Source organism: Xiphophorus couchianus, chromosome 2 (assembly GCF_001444195.1).
Source record: "Xiphophorus couchianus chromosome 2, X_couchianus-1.0, whole genome shotgun sequence".
Lineage (NCBI taxonomy): Eukaryota > Metazoa > Chordata > Actinopteri > Cyprinodontiformes > Poeciliidae > Xiphophorus > Xiphophorus couchianus.
The window spans coordinates 6954450-6969583 of record NC_040229.1 but is presented as its reverse complement, the minus strand read 5'-3'; the positions used below and the strand labels follow the sequence as shown (position 1 = coordinate 6969583).

Below are 15134 nucleotides of genomic sequence, written 5' to 3'. Positions count from 1 at the left end.
GAATCACGAGTCATTAAAAATAATTAGATTGTATTAAAGACTTAATACAATCTAAATTAACCAGCAGTTCCCATTACGAGTATACAATAATATAGGTTAAAATTTGGGATTAGCATTTAGGTTAACAGTGCCGCTTAGTGGGCAGATATGGAATTAGTTTTTAAATTCATTATGCTATTTTGTCCATCCATTTTGAAGAGTCCATTTCTGTCCTTGAAGCAAGCATCAGAAACTATTTGAAATATAAAAAGCCACAAAAAAGTGATCCAGTCAACAAGTTTAAGGCATTTAACATTTTTTATTCAAATAAGTGAATACAAATTAATTAATTTGCCGGTATCTAACTATCATTCAGTTAAAAATTCCTGGAAAATATTTAATAAGCTTTCAGTTTAAGTTTCTCTCTCTCTATTTTATTTTATTTTTTTAACAGTCAAAAACACTAAAAACCTGAAGCCACATAACTGTGACTCGATCACAGATGACACCGGTGTGTTCTTTTCTGAAGCAGAAGTCATACTTGAAAGCTGGCTGGAAAGAATTCATGCATCTTGTGGATATAAAATACCACATCAAATGTGTTTTATAGAAATGGGGGAAGGCTCTAGTGTGAGCCACAATAAATTATTTCATTTTTTCAACTTCTGTTCTGAAGAATATGACTTTTTTTTCTTGCTTTTGTTACACAGCAAGAAAATGTAATTGAAATCGAACTGATTTGAGAATCCAAACGCTCGTTTGGTATTTTTTTACTCTTGTTTTGTTGTTGCTGATGATTTTCTGGGAGTGAGAGGTCCCTTTGTTTTGTAAAAAGCACAAAAAATACTTTTTCGTTTCTTTTTAAAGAACATAGCTGGAAAATAGTCAAATATTGTTGTTTTGTATCACAAATGAATATCACCCCTTCTTAGTGTAATATCGTGGCAGTAATGAACATCTGTTGTTGCAATTTAACCCAAGAAGAAGAATCGAGCCGGCGGTGGGCGGGCCGCTGAAGAACGAGAGTAGCTAGCTGTTAGCCGCTAACCACCCGGTGCTGCTTGCAGAATTTGCTCTTACGTCTGTGCATCATTATGGTCCAACTAGTGGGTTCCCTCCGAAAAGAGCTGGCTGACTCTTTGTCCAGCTGCAAGGTTCTGGTGGTGGGAGCGGGAGGTATCGGCTGTGAGCTGCTGAAAAACCTGGTCCTCACCGGCTTCAAGAACATTGATGTGGTTCGTTCCGTTTCTGCTTGATGCTAGCAGCTAGCTAGGTCTTTGTGTTAGTGGGGGGCGGGTGTGTGGGTTAGGAGTAATTTCAGAGTCGCGAGTTTCAGGGTTGAAATGTTTATAGAGAGTGTTTGCTTTGCTATATGTTAAGACCCAGGGTTGGAGTTTTTTAAAAATATGAGCGGAGTTTCAGTGTTTTATTCAGTATTTGGCGCCATTATTGCTGCTACCTTAGCCTACAGAGCCTCACTGACCGGTGGGTTGGTTTAATTTCAGGAAGGACAAATATGTCCACAACATCAGGGCTCAAACTGTTCTGTTAAAGACTGGCGCTGGCAAAGCTGGTATCTTTATAAACTGTTATTGTAATAATGAAGGAAACCTTGACTAACAGGCAAGCAGCTGAGCCAGAACCATAAACAGAAGCGCAACGAGACTAAACAGCTTAAATAAAGACACAGAAAAAATGGATTTCTTGTTTTAAACGGTTTAATAATTTAGAGGAAAAACTAAAAATTATTCAATATTCATGTCGCTTTTGTAACTGAAATTAATCAGTCCATCAATTCCAGATGAGAGCATCAAGAATAAACTGGAATATCAATGAAAGTTTAAATTATTTCAATAATTGAATTCAAAAGTAAAACATTGATTCATGATGCACAGTGATCAGGGGTGGGTCAAGCAATGTTTCCATCAGGAGAGAAGAAAAACGTGCACCAACAGCAAATCATTAACTGGAGTACACACACTCAAAAAAGAAAGAAAACTTAATTAAGTTTTCTTTTTACCTAAGCAGTAATTAAGTAAAAAAATAAATAAATACAAAAATGTAGACATTTTGTATGAAAGATAAAAAAATTCATATAAATTTTCAATTCAATTCCGGAAAATCCGCAATTGATAGCTTTAGCTTCTGTGGTTCAAATCCTGTAAAAAAAAAAAAGCAAAAACAAATTTCCTAAGCGCCTTTTGCTATCCAATTATTAATTAGTTAATCCCCCCCCCCCCCCCCCCCCCAAAAAAAAAAAAAAAAAAACAGATTAATCCTGCACCGTATTGATGTGAAGTCGAGCTTTTGAGAATTTTTCTTTGAAGGAATGCTATTATTGAATTTTGGGCAATAAAATCTTTATTTTCTTGTTTTAAAAAATGCATTGAACTATTTATTTACACATTTTAATGTATTTCTTATATTGTGGTTAAATAAAACATCTGCAGAGTGTGCTATTTGTTTTTTATCCCATTAATTGATAGAACAATTGATTACTAAAATAATCATTAGTTGCCTTACTACAGTAGTTGACATGTTAGGCAGCATTAGTGGAGCTTGCTGGGGTTGCAGTTTCCAGGTGTTTAGCTTGGTAACAATGAAAATAGCTCATTACAGATTTTGCCAGGTTTTCCTTTAACTCTGGGGTCTCAAACCACATTCTTCAAGGGCTGCTTTTGCAACTTATAGACACTTCCGTGAAATGGCAATTAAATCATTTGATTCAGACATGCTGGTCATGGCTGAAAGTTGCAGGACATCTGCTGTAATGGACGAGAGTTTGCGATGCTGCGGCAGATGCTACAAGGCGAACAAAATGGAGCAAATACCAAGATTTCCACTTTTAGTTTTCTTTCTGGGATGTGTTAAATAAACTTACTGATTTCTGCAGATTGACTTGGACACAATCGATGTGAGCAACCTCAACCGTCAGTTCCTGTTTCAGAAGAAACATGTCGGCAAATCCAAAGCACAGGTGTGCAAACTCCAAACAGCCGAGTTAACGTTTTATTCAGTTGCATTTTTAACACTGATGTCTTTGGTTGGCTTGTTTTTCCAGGTGGCCCAGGAGAGCGCCCTGCAGTTCTGCCCCAGCGCAAACATCACAGCCTACCATGACAGCATCATGAAGTGAGTCTCCCTTTTTGTACAGGAAATAAAGGTGTAATTTATGTTTCCTGGGCTGAAATTAATCATACTGATGATTAATCAGATTGTAGAATTGTCACATTCTGCAGATTTTTTGTTTTGTTTGGCCACTTGAGCTTTTTTTAATACATAATTAAAAATACAATGAGGTGGAAATAAACCACTAAATTACTTTTTAAATGAGAAAATTAAAATGTTATAGCTTAAAACTTAATAACATTCCTTTAGTGAATGCTAGATCATTTGTAGCAAAGGATGCATTTGCAGCTATAAGAAATTCTTTCTAAGAAAAGCTCAGTCCTTTGTGGTTTACTTAACATTTGATTAACAGATTAATAATTATATGCAAAAGGTTCGTAATAGGAGATTTTATTAACAGAATTTGAACCAGGTGAAGCTAAAACTGCCCCTTGAGTAGTTCTGGTAGAACATATTATAGACAAAGATGTTTTTTTACCTATCTTAAATGCAAAGTCTATATATCTTTTGTACAATTTTAACTTGATTACTACTCTATGTGTTGTTCTTTCAGCAAATTTTCTTTTTTAGAATCTATATACTTCTGTTAACTATTAATCAATAACTTAAAGTTAAACTTAAAGATAACGTTTCTGATGAGTTGTGTTTTTCTCAACAGTCCTGATTACAATGTGGAGTTCTTCAGAAAGTTCATGTTGGTGATGAATGCTCTGGACAACAGAGGTAAGCTAACATGGCATTATTTTTCATTTATCCTTCCCTTTGTTCTGAATCCAGATGATGAAAGTAATGGTCTTCTCCCTCTAGCTGCCCGTAACCACGTCAACAGGATGTGCCTGGCAGCTGATATTCCCCTGATAGAGAGCGGCACTGCAGGGTATCTGGGACAGGTCACCGTCATCAAAAAGGTAAACGTCCACACCTTCATTTGGCCAAAAAACCCTCAAAACTTTAATTTTTAGTTCCTCCTGCTCTTTATCTCTGTCCCTGTTGACACCAGGGAATGACGGAGTGCTATGAGTGCCAGCCAAAGCCGGCCCAGAAAACTTTCCCAGGATGCACCATCAGAAACACGCCGTCTGAGCCCATTCACTGCATCGTCTGGGCCAAGTATCTCTTCAAGTAAGACTCGTGTTTTACAACAATGGTCATAAAATTGTTTTCCTTCTATTTTGGAAACACTCTTCTATTATTTGAGGTTTACATGTTCAGTCAGTTAGTTGGTTGTGATTTTAGTGTTTGGTTTCTAGCCAGCTATTTGGAGAAGAAGACGCAGATCAAGAAGTCTCACCAGACACAGCTGACCCAGAAGCTGCATGTGAGTCGGATGCATTTCTCCTCGGCTGTTCAGAGTTTTAAACTAGAACTGCAGCTAACGGCTATTTTAGTAAATGCACAATAAAAAAATTGTTGCAGTAAACTATATTGTTGTTTTGAAAACACTTTGAAGTAATATGTTGATAACGGCTGTTTCAATAATCAATTAAATTTAATTGTGTAAGAATAATTTACACTAAAACAGAAAGATATTTTCAGTGCAAAAAAAAAACCCCAACAAAATTACCAAAAAACGGTAATTTTAGAAATAAATAGAAATAAAACCCCCACCAAACCGAAACCATAAATAAAATGGATTACCTAGTAGGGCAAGGCGATATGTGCTTAAAGTTTTATCACAATATTTGGCACTAATATTGTGATAACGAAAAGTGAATATAAGAACTATCTGTAACATATATTTTAGGTGACTATTTGACGGTAACTTTGTGCAACAGCAGTTATAGCCCCACAAACAGTGACGTACGGTGAGTTGGTGAGGCACTGACTTAATCATAATCAGATTTACAAATCTCCCTGCAAGAAAATTTCGCGCATTCGGAAATAAATTTTCCGGTTCGTCCGTAAAGCTACACTTACGTTAATCATCTAATGCGCAGCCGCTCGCAGTGTTCAGTCTATCTTCTCACCTGTATAAATACACCTGCAGCGCTCTTCCCCGCTGTTAACTCTAAACCGCCACCAGGCAGCAAAAGGAGAAAAGCTGCCTTACTCCAGGCATCGCGTCAGTCATTTTAAGGAGGATTGGTCCTCCGAAAAACGACAGAAACATTGTCATGAATCAATAAAATCTTCAAAGGCCGAACTTGAAAACTGGACGTTATGCTGCTAACAGTTAGCTTTCGTCAACAACTCAGGCGGAAGTGAGAGCGCTGCTCAACGCAAGTATTAACCCGGCCGAAACACGGTGCATTAAATAATAAAACATAACTTAACGAAGCTTCAAGGCAGATAAATTTTCCTCGAGGAATTTTATGAATCGAGGTACTCGAATCACTCAAGGACTCGTTTCAGCCCTACTAAATAGCCTTTTTTTTAGTCTGTATAATGAATAATCAGTTACTGAATTAGTAGACAATTATTTCAATCATCGATTCATCATGATTAATTGTTTCAGTTCTATTTTAAGCAACAGTGATCTGAAAGCATGCAGGTGATTCTCTTTAGTGAACTGAGAGAACTGTTCGTGTGAACAGGGAACCCTGAAGACACGGCTGCCCGCGCCACGGCCTCGGAGCAGGACGGCGACATCAGGCGAGTGTCCACCAAAGAGTGGGCCCGGTCCACTGGTTACGACCCTGTCAAGCTCTTCAACAAGGTGACAGCAGAACTATACCCAGCAGTTTGATGTTGAATCACTTCACTTTGCTTTATTTATCAATGCTGTGGAAAGAAAGAAATTATTTCTTTAAGTATAAGGATTCAAGCTGAAGTGCAGATCTTTGCTCCAGTGTTATTTTGTGTTTTTATTGTTACTTCTTTTCCACTTTTTACTAATCATTTAAACTTTTTTGTCATTAATTTGGCTTTTTTTCTACTATTTTCTCATTTTTCTCTCCAACTGAGCCTCATAACTTCTTGGAGCTTTAATGTTGGGATCACAGTTCAAAGAAACAAATTATTGTCCCGTTATGAACATGATGCTTTTTTGAGTCTGTATAATCCAGTTAGTGATTTATCGATCACTAAATCAGTTGACAATTATTTAAATAATCGATTCATCACGATTAATCGTTTCAGCTCTAGTAAAACTACAGATCAGCTTGGTTTCTGTTCTCACCAGTCAGGCGGAAGTTTGTTTGGTGGTTTAACAAACTTTGGCAGCGTTCAGGTCGCTGTAATCTGAACGCTGTTCTCTGCGACGTCATCGAATCTGACTTGCCGTAACAATCTCTGCTCTGATTGGCTCTCCTCCAAAGCTCTTCAAAGATGACATCATGTACCTGCTGACCATGGACAAGCTGTGGAAAAAGAGGAAAGCTCCTGCTCCTCTGGACTGGCAGCAGCTGGAGAACAGCGGTGAGTTCCTGAGATCGAACATAAGTTAGTTTTCTTGCTGCAGGATGAAGAAAATTTGGGGTTTTATTGGGTTGTTTTTATGAATTCCCTGAGTTTCTGCTGTCTGGGTGATTAATTCATCTGTCATGGTCTCAGCCCATCCTCAGGAGGAGAGTCCAGCAACGTCCGGGCTGAAGGACCAGCAGGTTCTGGATGTCTGGGGCTACTGCCGGCTGTTCCGGCACAGCGTGGAAACGCTGCGCGCACAGCTGCAGGAGAAGGGCGAGGGCGCCGAGCTCGTCTGGGACAAGGTTCGCTCCAGAGGAAACACAACAACAATCGTTGATAGTATCAAGAATATTGCTTAGTTCTTACAACCATGCATAGACGCCATCCAAGTTGGTTTTTATGGCGTCTATTAGCTACTGTAGCTAGCAACGCGCTACTGCAGGCGCCGTTACTATTCATTGTATCATATCCACAAAATCATACTGTTCCAAGGCAGGAATCTGTGACAGAAGTATTCATAGCGCCCTTATTTCTTATCTCATTTCTATGAAATATGGTTTAGATTAAACCTGAGAAATTTTAAAACATAAAATTTGTATTCTCCCTACACATAAATCTGTAAACAGTTTGGTTTCTACGGAGGACTAAATGAATTTATCTTTAATATTGAACAATTAACTTAATTTGACATAAATCCTGTTGTAGGAGACATTGTTTGTTACATACTTTATGAAATATTTATTCCTATTTGATGACTGTTGTGAATGTCACCATTTTCTACAAAAAATGAGGCAATTAGTCAAATTATTGTCATCAAACTTTTAGAAATTACAGCAACTGCAGTGCGCCACAACACAGAGAAAATAATGCCGAAAAACAACTCAAAATCACTTTTATATTGCTTGTTTTTTACTCTCTGTTTCGGCTTTATGCTACACACAAAGACCTATTGCTATGGCAACTAAGGGACAACTGCTCCACCAGCCCGTAGAGCAGAAATTAAGTTCAAGTGTATCAGAAATCAACTCCAAAAAACACGCAAACATTTCCCAACCCAAAAAAAACTACATAAAAAACCCAAAACGAAGCATTCAGTTTATCACAGTTTTATGTTTTCAGGGTTAATGTTTAACGATTATTAGTAAGTGGTAATTTAAACATATTCTACTGACTGATCTGTCAGAGTGGATGTGTGTGTTGCCTTTTAATCTTTTAGCTGAACCTAAACACACTAAACACATCTACATGTTAAGGTTGTCAAAGTCAAACTAGTATAACTGACCCATTTATTATATATATATGGATACAGCTAGCCACTTGACTTGTTTACAGCTTTGTTTTAAATCATTTCCATCTTCTTGCTGTCAGGATGACCCTCCAGCAATGGACTTTGTTACTGCAGCAGCAAACCTGCGTATGAACATCTTCAGCATGAACATGAAGAGTCGCTTTGATGTAAAATGTAAGTTTTTATTTCTGGATGCTAGAAACAGCTTCTAGAAATCTTTTTGAAAGATTCGTGAGGCGGATCTCAGCTTGAAGACAAGCAGCACTGGTTCGGAGTTTCAGTAAAACGTTTTTGTTTATTTGTTTTTTTTCTAGCTATGGCAGGAAACATCATCCCCGCCATCGCCACAACCAACGCTGTCATTGCTGGACTCATTGTGCTGAAAGGACTGAAGATCCTGTCTGGAGAGCTGGAATCCTGCCGCACGGTTAGTCCAGCAGGCCTCTGTTGTCCACAGACATGATGATATGTTAACACAAGGTTTGTTGGGAACTCAGGATAATTTTGGATTTCAGTTTTCTCAGTGTGTTGAGCTTTTAGAGATCACCTCTTCACCCTCTGCTCAGTCACATTGATCCAGCTTGGCTCAAAACATTTTTGGCTTCAAGCTTTTTTTAACATTAATGTAGAAGAGATTTCTTTCAAAATGTTGCAAAGATTTCATCCCACTAACTTCGGACTTTCAGAGACATGAAGACGATATTAAAGTGAACTTTCTGTGAAAACCATTGTTAAATATTGGTGCATTTATACTAATTATAAAATTTGCTTCACATTAAGTGAATAAGATGGCGTAGAAAAATTAGAATTATTTCAGTTACGAGGATAAAGTCATACCACAGCAGAAAAAGCTGAAATCTTAGCATAAAAAAATGTCAAGGTTACGAGAAGTCGTTTTATCGAGAAAAAGGTTTGATTTATGAAGGTCTGACGTGACTAACTGAGCAGGTCTTATGATTCTTTCTTTGAAATAGACTCAGCAGTCCTGCTACCGATAATAATTTGATGCTGATGTCTAAAAGACTAAATATTTCCCTAAATGTAAAATCGATTTCAAAGTATAACTTCAGATGATGCTCAACATTATTCATTTAAAATTTTTAAAATGTTTTTCATGTAGGAGTTTTCATAAAATTACTACTTCATTCTTGTTATATTATGACTTTTTGTCTTATAATTACATTTCTAAGCCTGGCCCTAATATTCTGTCATTGGTGCAACCAAAAAAATAGTTTGGTTGCATCAATAATGACAGCAAATTAAATTATAGCCTATTTGTATTTTAGTTTTGCTATCGGAATGTTTTATTAACAAACTATAATATTCAACCATAAGTTAAATTTCACTGAATATATTCTTTCTGCTAAAGACATAAAAAGAAGTCGCTTCACTTTACTGCATTCATTCCTCCTGTTGGTTTTGTTTGCTTGATTTAAAATCCAAAGTTTGTTTATGTTATTTATCAATATTAATGTTTTGTTTTTGTTCATCTTCCTAATGAAACTTAATTTAAAAATGGTGTCACTCTAACTCTGGCTTGATTTCAGCTGCTAAAACCTGCAGGAAAACTTTGTTCCTTTGTTCCAGAACCAAAACGCGTTCTTTTCTATCTCTCACAAACTCAATATGTTTGTTGACCTGCTGTTTCTCCTCTGATAAGGAAGTTTTAAAGCGTTGGTTGGGTTGGGTGGTAGAGTTCAAGGACAAAAACTCTGACTTCTCCTTTGTGATCCCTGGTGTCCATTCGTTTCAGATCTTCCTGAATAAATGTCCAAACCTCAGAAAGAAGCTGCTGGTGCCCTGTATTCTGGACAAACCCAGTCCAAACTGTTACGTTTGCGCCAGCAAACCAGAAGTCACGGTTAAGGTCAACGTGCAGAAAACGACGGTTCTGTGTCTGCAGGACAAGGTAAACCCAAACTGGAGCCAGTTGTCACTGAGCAGACACCATGGAGCGAAATGATGCAGCGTTGCTCTGATTTCTGTTCAGATCCTGAAGGAACGGTTCGGCATGGTCGCTCCGGATGTTCAGATAGAAGATGGCAAAGGAACTATCCTCATTTCCTCAGAGGAAGGAGAGACGGAAAGTAATTTAAGCCATTTCTTCTGACTCTTATATATTTGAGGCAGATTTTTGTTTGAGGTTTATTCTGAAGACGGCTAAGTAACAGGGGCTGACTATTGGTTTCCTAAAGTTTGTTAAAAACAGAGTTAGGTAGTAACTAACTCAATTACATTTACAATTGCATTTACAATTGCATTTACTTGAGTGCCTTTTTGAAAAAATATACTTTTAGGAATATTTTTACTATGCTGTACTTTTTATTTTTATTGAGTAATTTTATTCTGAAGTATCGTTACTCCGATTGGAGAAAAGATTTTGTATTTTCTACCCTCTGAATGAAAAACAAACATGTTTTAACCAAAAATTCACCAGACACAGACACACACCTGTTTTTGTTAGTTTCATACATTTTTTTATTAAATGAAAATTGTACTTTTTGTTATATGAATTATCATTTTTGTCCTTAAAATACCAAAATTTTTACTCTGCTTTATATTTTAGTCCATCTGATGATGTAATTTTTAAATATGAATGGTTGATCATTTGATCAGGTACTCAGTTATTGTATAGTAAACGTCTCACTAGATTCGTTTTTACTCTTGAGTAATTTCTTATATGAATATTTTTACTTGAGTAAAAATATGTTGAAGTAAAACTACTTGAGTAAAATATTTACTTGAGTACAATTTTGGGTACTCTGCCCATCTCTGATTAAAAGTAATTTGTTTTGAACAAACTGTTAATTTAACTTCATACGACTTAGTTTGGTGCATCTTGAACAAGCTTTCTTTGGTGCATATTTGGTTTAAAACAATGATTTGAGAAAAAGAAACATTTCATATTCTGAGAATAGAAAAGGTGGCAAATGTAGGAGAGCACAGTTGAGATAGCGCATCGTCCCAGACTTAGCCACGCCCCTCTATCTTTTGGCTCCACCCACTTTTTTGTTTGTTTGTTTTTTTGTTTTTTAGAACTTGTCTATGGGGGATTAGTTCCATTTTAAGGCCCACAACAAGCCTCATTCACTGAGTCCCAGTCCGCTGAACACAGTTTTGGATCAGTTGGATCTGTGATTTCTAATCTGCATTTTTTTTTCTTCACAGCCAACAACAACAAATTCCTCTCTGACTTTGGGATTCGTAACGGCAGCCGTCTCCAGTCTGACGACTTCCTTCAGGACTACACGCTCCTCATCAACGTCCTGCACACGTGTGTGGCCGACAGATCGAACTTTTACTTTTCTTCTAAGCAAATATAGATATAATGTATAATATCATTTGTTTTTGTTGGCAGTGAGGAGCTTGAGCGAGATGTGGAGTTTGAGGTGGTGGGCGAGGCTCCGGACAAAGCTCCGCCCCCTCAGACCAACCAGGAGGAAGTCAACAGCATCACCAATGGCAACAAAGACTCCGCCCAGCCATCCACGTCTTCTAAAGGTCGGCATCAAAACATCATTTACATTTTTTATCTTATTTTAAAGATGGAAATGTCTTCATTGTGTTTTTGGCCTGATGATTTTGCATGTTTTTATGCTTCCATATGGGTTTCAACTGCTTCTAAAAACAGACCAAGCCCTTAAAAATAAACAGAGCTGTGTTGTTTTTGTTTTGTTTTGTTTTTTTTACTAATCTGAAATGTTGATATCAAAAATTAGAATTCTGAGTTTAAAGTCAGAATTCAAATAATTCAGAATTGTTTCAGAACTCTGACTTTTGATCTCAAAAGATTAAAGTCAGAATTTTGATTCTGATTTTTGTCAAAACATATGGAAAAAAGAAAATAAAAAAAGACTTACTTTCCTGGAAAAATTTCTCCAGATCCCAACTTAATTTTGTGAGATCTAATGGGACATAATGAAATAATCACATAACATTTATGTGAAGCTGAAAAATGTGTGTGAAAGTAAATCTGCTTTATTTTTTATTTTTTTGGTGTCTGGAAACTAGCAACCCACGTTAAGCACCAGCACATTTGGTCAGCTGGTTTTACTTCTGTATGCGCTATACAATGGCTGTTGGAAAAGGCAAGTGTTTTGTTGTTGACTTACCATCCAGAAACACTTGCTGCAATGTTGCTGGTTGTGCAGGAGGCTCTACTAGTGCCTTTCAAAGATGGACGGTTGAGTAGTTGTACATCTGTTTGCAGCCATTTTTATGTGAGTGTAAACGTTGAGTTGGGGGCGTGACCAGCAGCAGTTTGTTTGGATTTAAAGTGACGGGAGCCCCTAAATCAGCTCAACGCAGGCAGAACTGAGTAGGCTGAGGTCTCATTATCTGAGAATGATTTTGTGCAAAAAATGTTATGAAGATATTTTGTTTAGGCCATAGATCCATCCTAACCTGTTCAAAGAAGTATAATAAGTCACCTTTAATTGTCTTGGATTTCAGCTGCAGCAGACGATGATGACATCATGATAGTGGACTCTGATGAGGAAGTGGGAGCACCGTCCAGCTCTGCGGCGCCGCCGTCCGCCACCAAAAGGAAGCACCAAGAGGACTCAGAGACCGGCGAAACCTCCACCAAACGCCCACGAACGGACCAATCAGCTGCAGCCACTGCGGCAGACAATGACGACGACGATGACATCATCGCTTTGGACTAAAGCTCTGAAGGACTCTGATGAAATCATTATGTTTTCAAAAAGACAGTAGGCTGAAATCAATAAAACCACCAGTTCAATGAAGAACACTTTCATCTTTTAGTCCCCGCTCCTTTTTCTGCTTTCATGCCGACTTTCAGACATGACTCTGTAAATAGATTCAATATTTTAAACAAACTTTTGAAAATGCAGTAAAGTTTGCATATTTTTATTCATTTAAGGTCTTGAACTGCTTCTCTTGATGGTTTCAAAAAGGCTTTTTTTGTACTTTTTTTTTAATAAATGTACTGTACTACTCATGCAACACGAGTCAGGATGTCAGTGGAGGTTTTTGTAAAAAAAAAAAAAAAAACAGTAAAAGATGTCAACAGTCGTTGATGTCTTACGGGTCCAGTCATGCACACACACTCAGAGATTCTGGCCTTAAGAGTGTTAGTTTGCTACCTCTTTTCCACGATTAAATATGTTTTTCTGTAAACATGTACTAAAATCTTGTTTAGTTTGGCCACACTAAGGCCTCTGGTCTTAGAATCCTCATAAGTTATACAGAGAGGAGCCAACATGGCCGCCAGGGAAATTAGAGCTGCTTCAGTTTCCTGAAGCCTACGGTTGCTGTCAGGGTCGAAGGTTAATTTGACAGCCGGCCTTCAGAACCACGAGTGCGGTTATTTACTGTTAAAAGCTGAATATCTCCGGTTGCTGTGTGTCCATTATTTCATATTGGTTTTCTGTTTATGAAGCGTTTGGACCAATTTAATGAAGATAATAAATACAACAGTTTTTGACCTTTTTCTGTCGAGTTTCTTTTTGGTTTTTGTGGTTCTGTTTACCTGAAATGGTCTAACAAAATCTCAGACTCAATTTTAATGTTTTACTGAAATTATAAATCAGAATAATCAAAATTAGTAGAAATTAATACTTAGAATATACAACTCTCTGCAAAATTAATCTACAGGAGTTTGTTTGTAAAGCACATTTCAAAAACAAGGCAGCTCATAGTGCTTAAAAAAACATTTTAATGTTTATGTTAAAATGATGTTTTGATCTGTAAGCATGAAACAAATCAACTGCACTGAACTTAGTTTAACATATTCCTGTTTCATCACTATTGGCTGCGTTGACACTTTGCTTTGGTACTGGCAGTGTCGTTATGGTAACCATCATAGTGTAAACACTGCCTGCTGAGCATAACTCAAAGGATTACTAAACTAAAAATAAAGGTTAAAGGTCACAATGTTTGTTTGTAAAATGTTCTTATCTAAAGAAACATACAGTTCTGGAACATTTATTAGCACACTGCTAAGAAAGAAGTTTAGAAAAGGCTGTGAAAGGAAATATTTGTATTACAGCAACATAATCGTGCACTGAGGTATGTTTATTCACTGACAGTTATTATACAGCAACTTGGTTCAGTTACAATACAAAACATTAAATCTCACCAAGTTTTTCTAGTGCAAATATCCCAGTACTCTTGAAATGCAACAAAACTAGCTCACAAGTAACTTCAACAAAATATATGAGCTTGTTTTAAGTCAATTTTTGAATATTGATTTAAAAAAGTACTAGTTCTTTTTCACTTATGGCAAAAATGTCTTGTTATTAGTAAAAATAAAGGCAGTGGTGCGACCAACTGCTCCACAAGAACAAAATGGACCAAAATTATTCTCAGTAAAACAGTTTTCTGAGTAACAGAGCAGAATATAATGTGAAATATCAGAGCCAGAGGTCTAAATATTTGTTATTGAAGTATTTGCTGTTCATCAGCTTGTCTGAAAACAGGTAACAACTGATTCATTAAGGTGTTTGCAAAGAATGTCAAAAGGAGCTGGGAACAGACTGGTTCACCTGGGACGTGTGATGAAATCAAATCTGAGAGAAGCCACAGATTCATGTTTACCTTCAGTTTCCACAGCTGAGTAAAGTACACACCTTATGAGTTTTTGTAAACAAAGTTACTGGCCTTCGTCACTCAGAGGTGACGTTGATGATAAGCAGTGATGCAACGCTGAGGTTCGTAAACAAGCTGAAGAAAACAGTTTAATTGGACCAAAAGTCACTGGGTCTGAGAGATGATATTCCTGGAGTCTTTTATAACCAGTTTCAATAAGATTAATACAAATACAACTTTCCTTATCATAAATTAGGAAAGTGAAACCAAATGACAACATCACAGACAGATAGAAAGTTATGATTTCATCCTGCAGGGTGATTTAGTTTATCATCTAATGAATATTTTATTTTATTGCGTAAAGTTTCTTTCTTTTGACTTACTTTTTATTTTTTTTAAAAACTGTGAAATCAAGTTCAGTTGCCTCTTCAAGCACACGGATTCTGACATTGTGTGTAAATATGGTAAAAACCGGAATGAAACCTTTAATAACACAAATTTCTGGGTATGCCATGAGCTTGTTATTAGTGAAAATAAAGGCAGTGATGCGACCAACTGCTCCACAAGAACCAAATGGACCGAAATTATGAATTCGGTCCATTTGGTTGTGTCTGGGCTGGACTGACTTGTGAAAGACAGCTCAATGCAAAAATAGTTACAAAATGGTCATGTTTAAATAATTTGTTAGATGTTTTAGAGTGAATTAATATGTGATTAAACAGTGTTTTATGTGCAAGGACTTTGAGAAACACATTGGTTGAGTGATTATTTTTATATACAATAAATAAACAGAATAAAATCTGGAAACAATTTTCTTTTCTTCACTCTGATTTGTTCTTTC

General features: G+C 36.8%; 1 protein-coding gene across 1 annotated transcript; it reads left to right on the top strand.

Annotated features, from left to right (window-relative positions):
- The first annotated feature begins 1073 nt into the window (after positions 1-1073).
- Positions 1074-13195, top strand: uba2 (ubiquitin-like modifier activating enzyme 2). Its single transcript, XM_028030625.1, has 17 exons — positions 1074-1214; positions 2873-2956; positions 3041-3111; positions 3767-3831; positions 3916-4016; positions 4109-4230; positions 4359-4426; positions 5643-5764; positions 6366-6465; positions 6601-6755; positions 7822-7915; positions 8056-8168; positions 9495-9650; positions 9732-9828; positions 10910-11015; positions 11100-11242; positions 12194-13195. Exons 1-17 carry the CDS (start codon positions 1074-1076, stop codon positions 12406-12408), a joined length of 1953 nt encoding a protein of 650 aa, XP_027886426.1. The 3' UTR covers positions 12409-13195.
- Positions 13196-15134: the final 1939 nt, after the last annotated feature.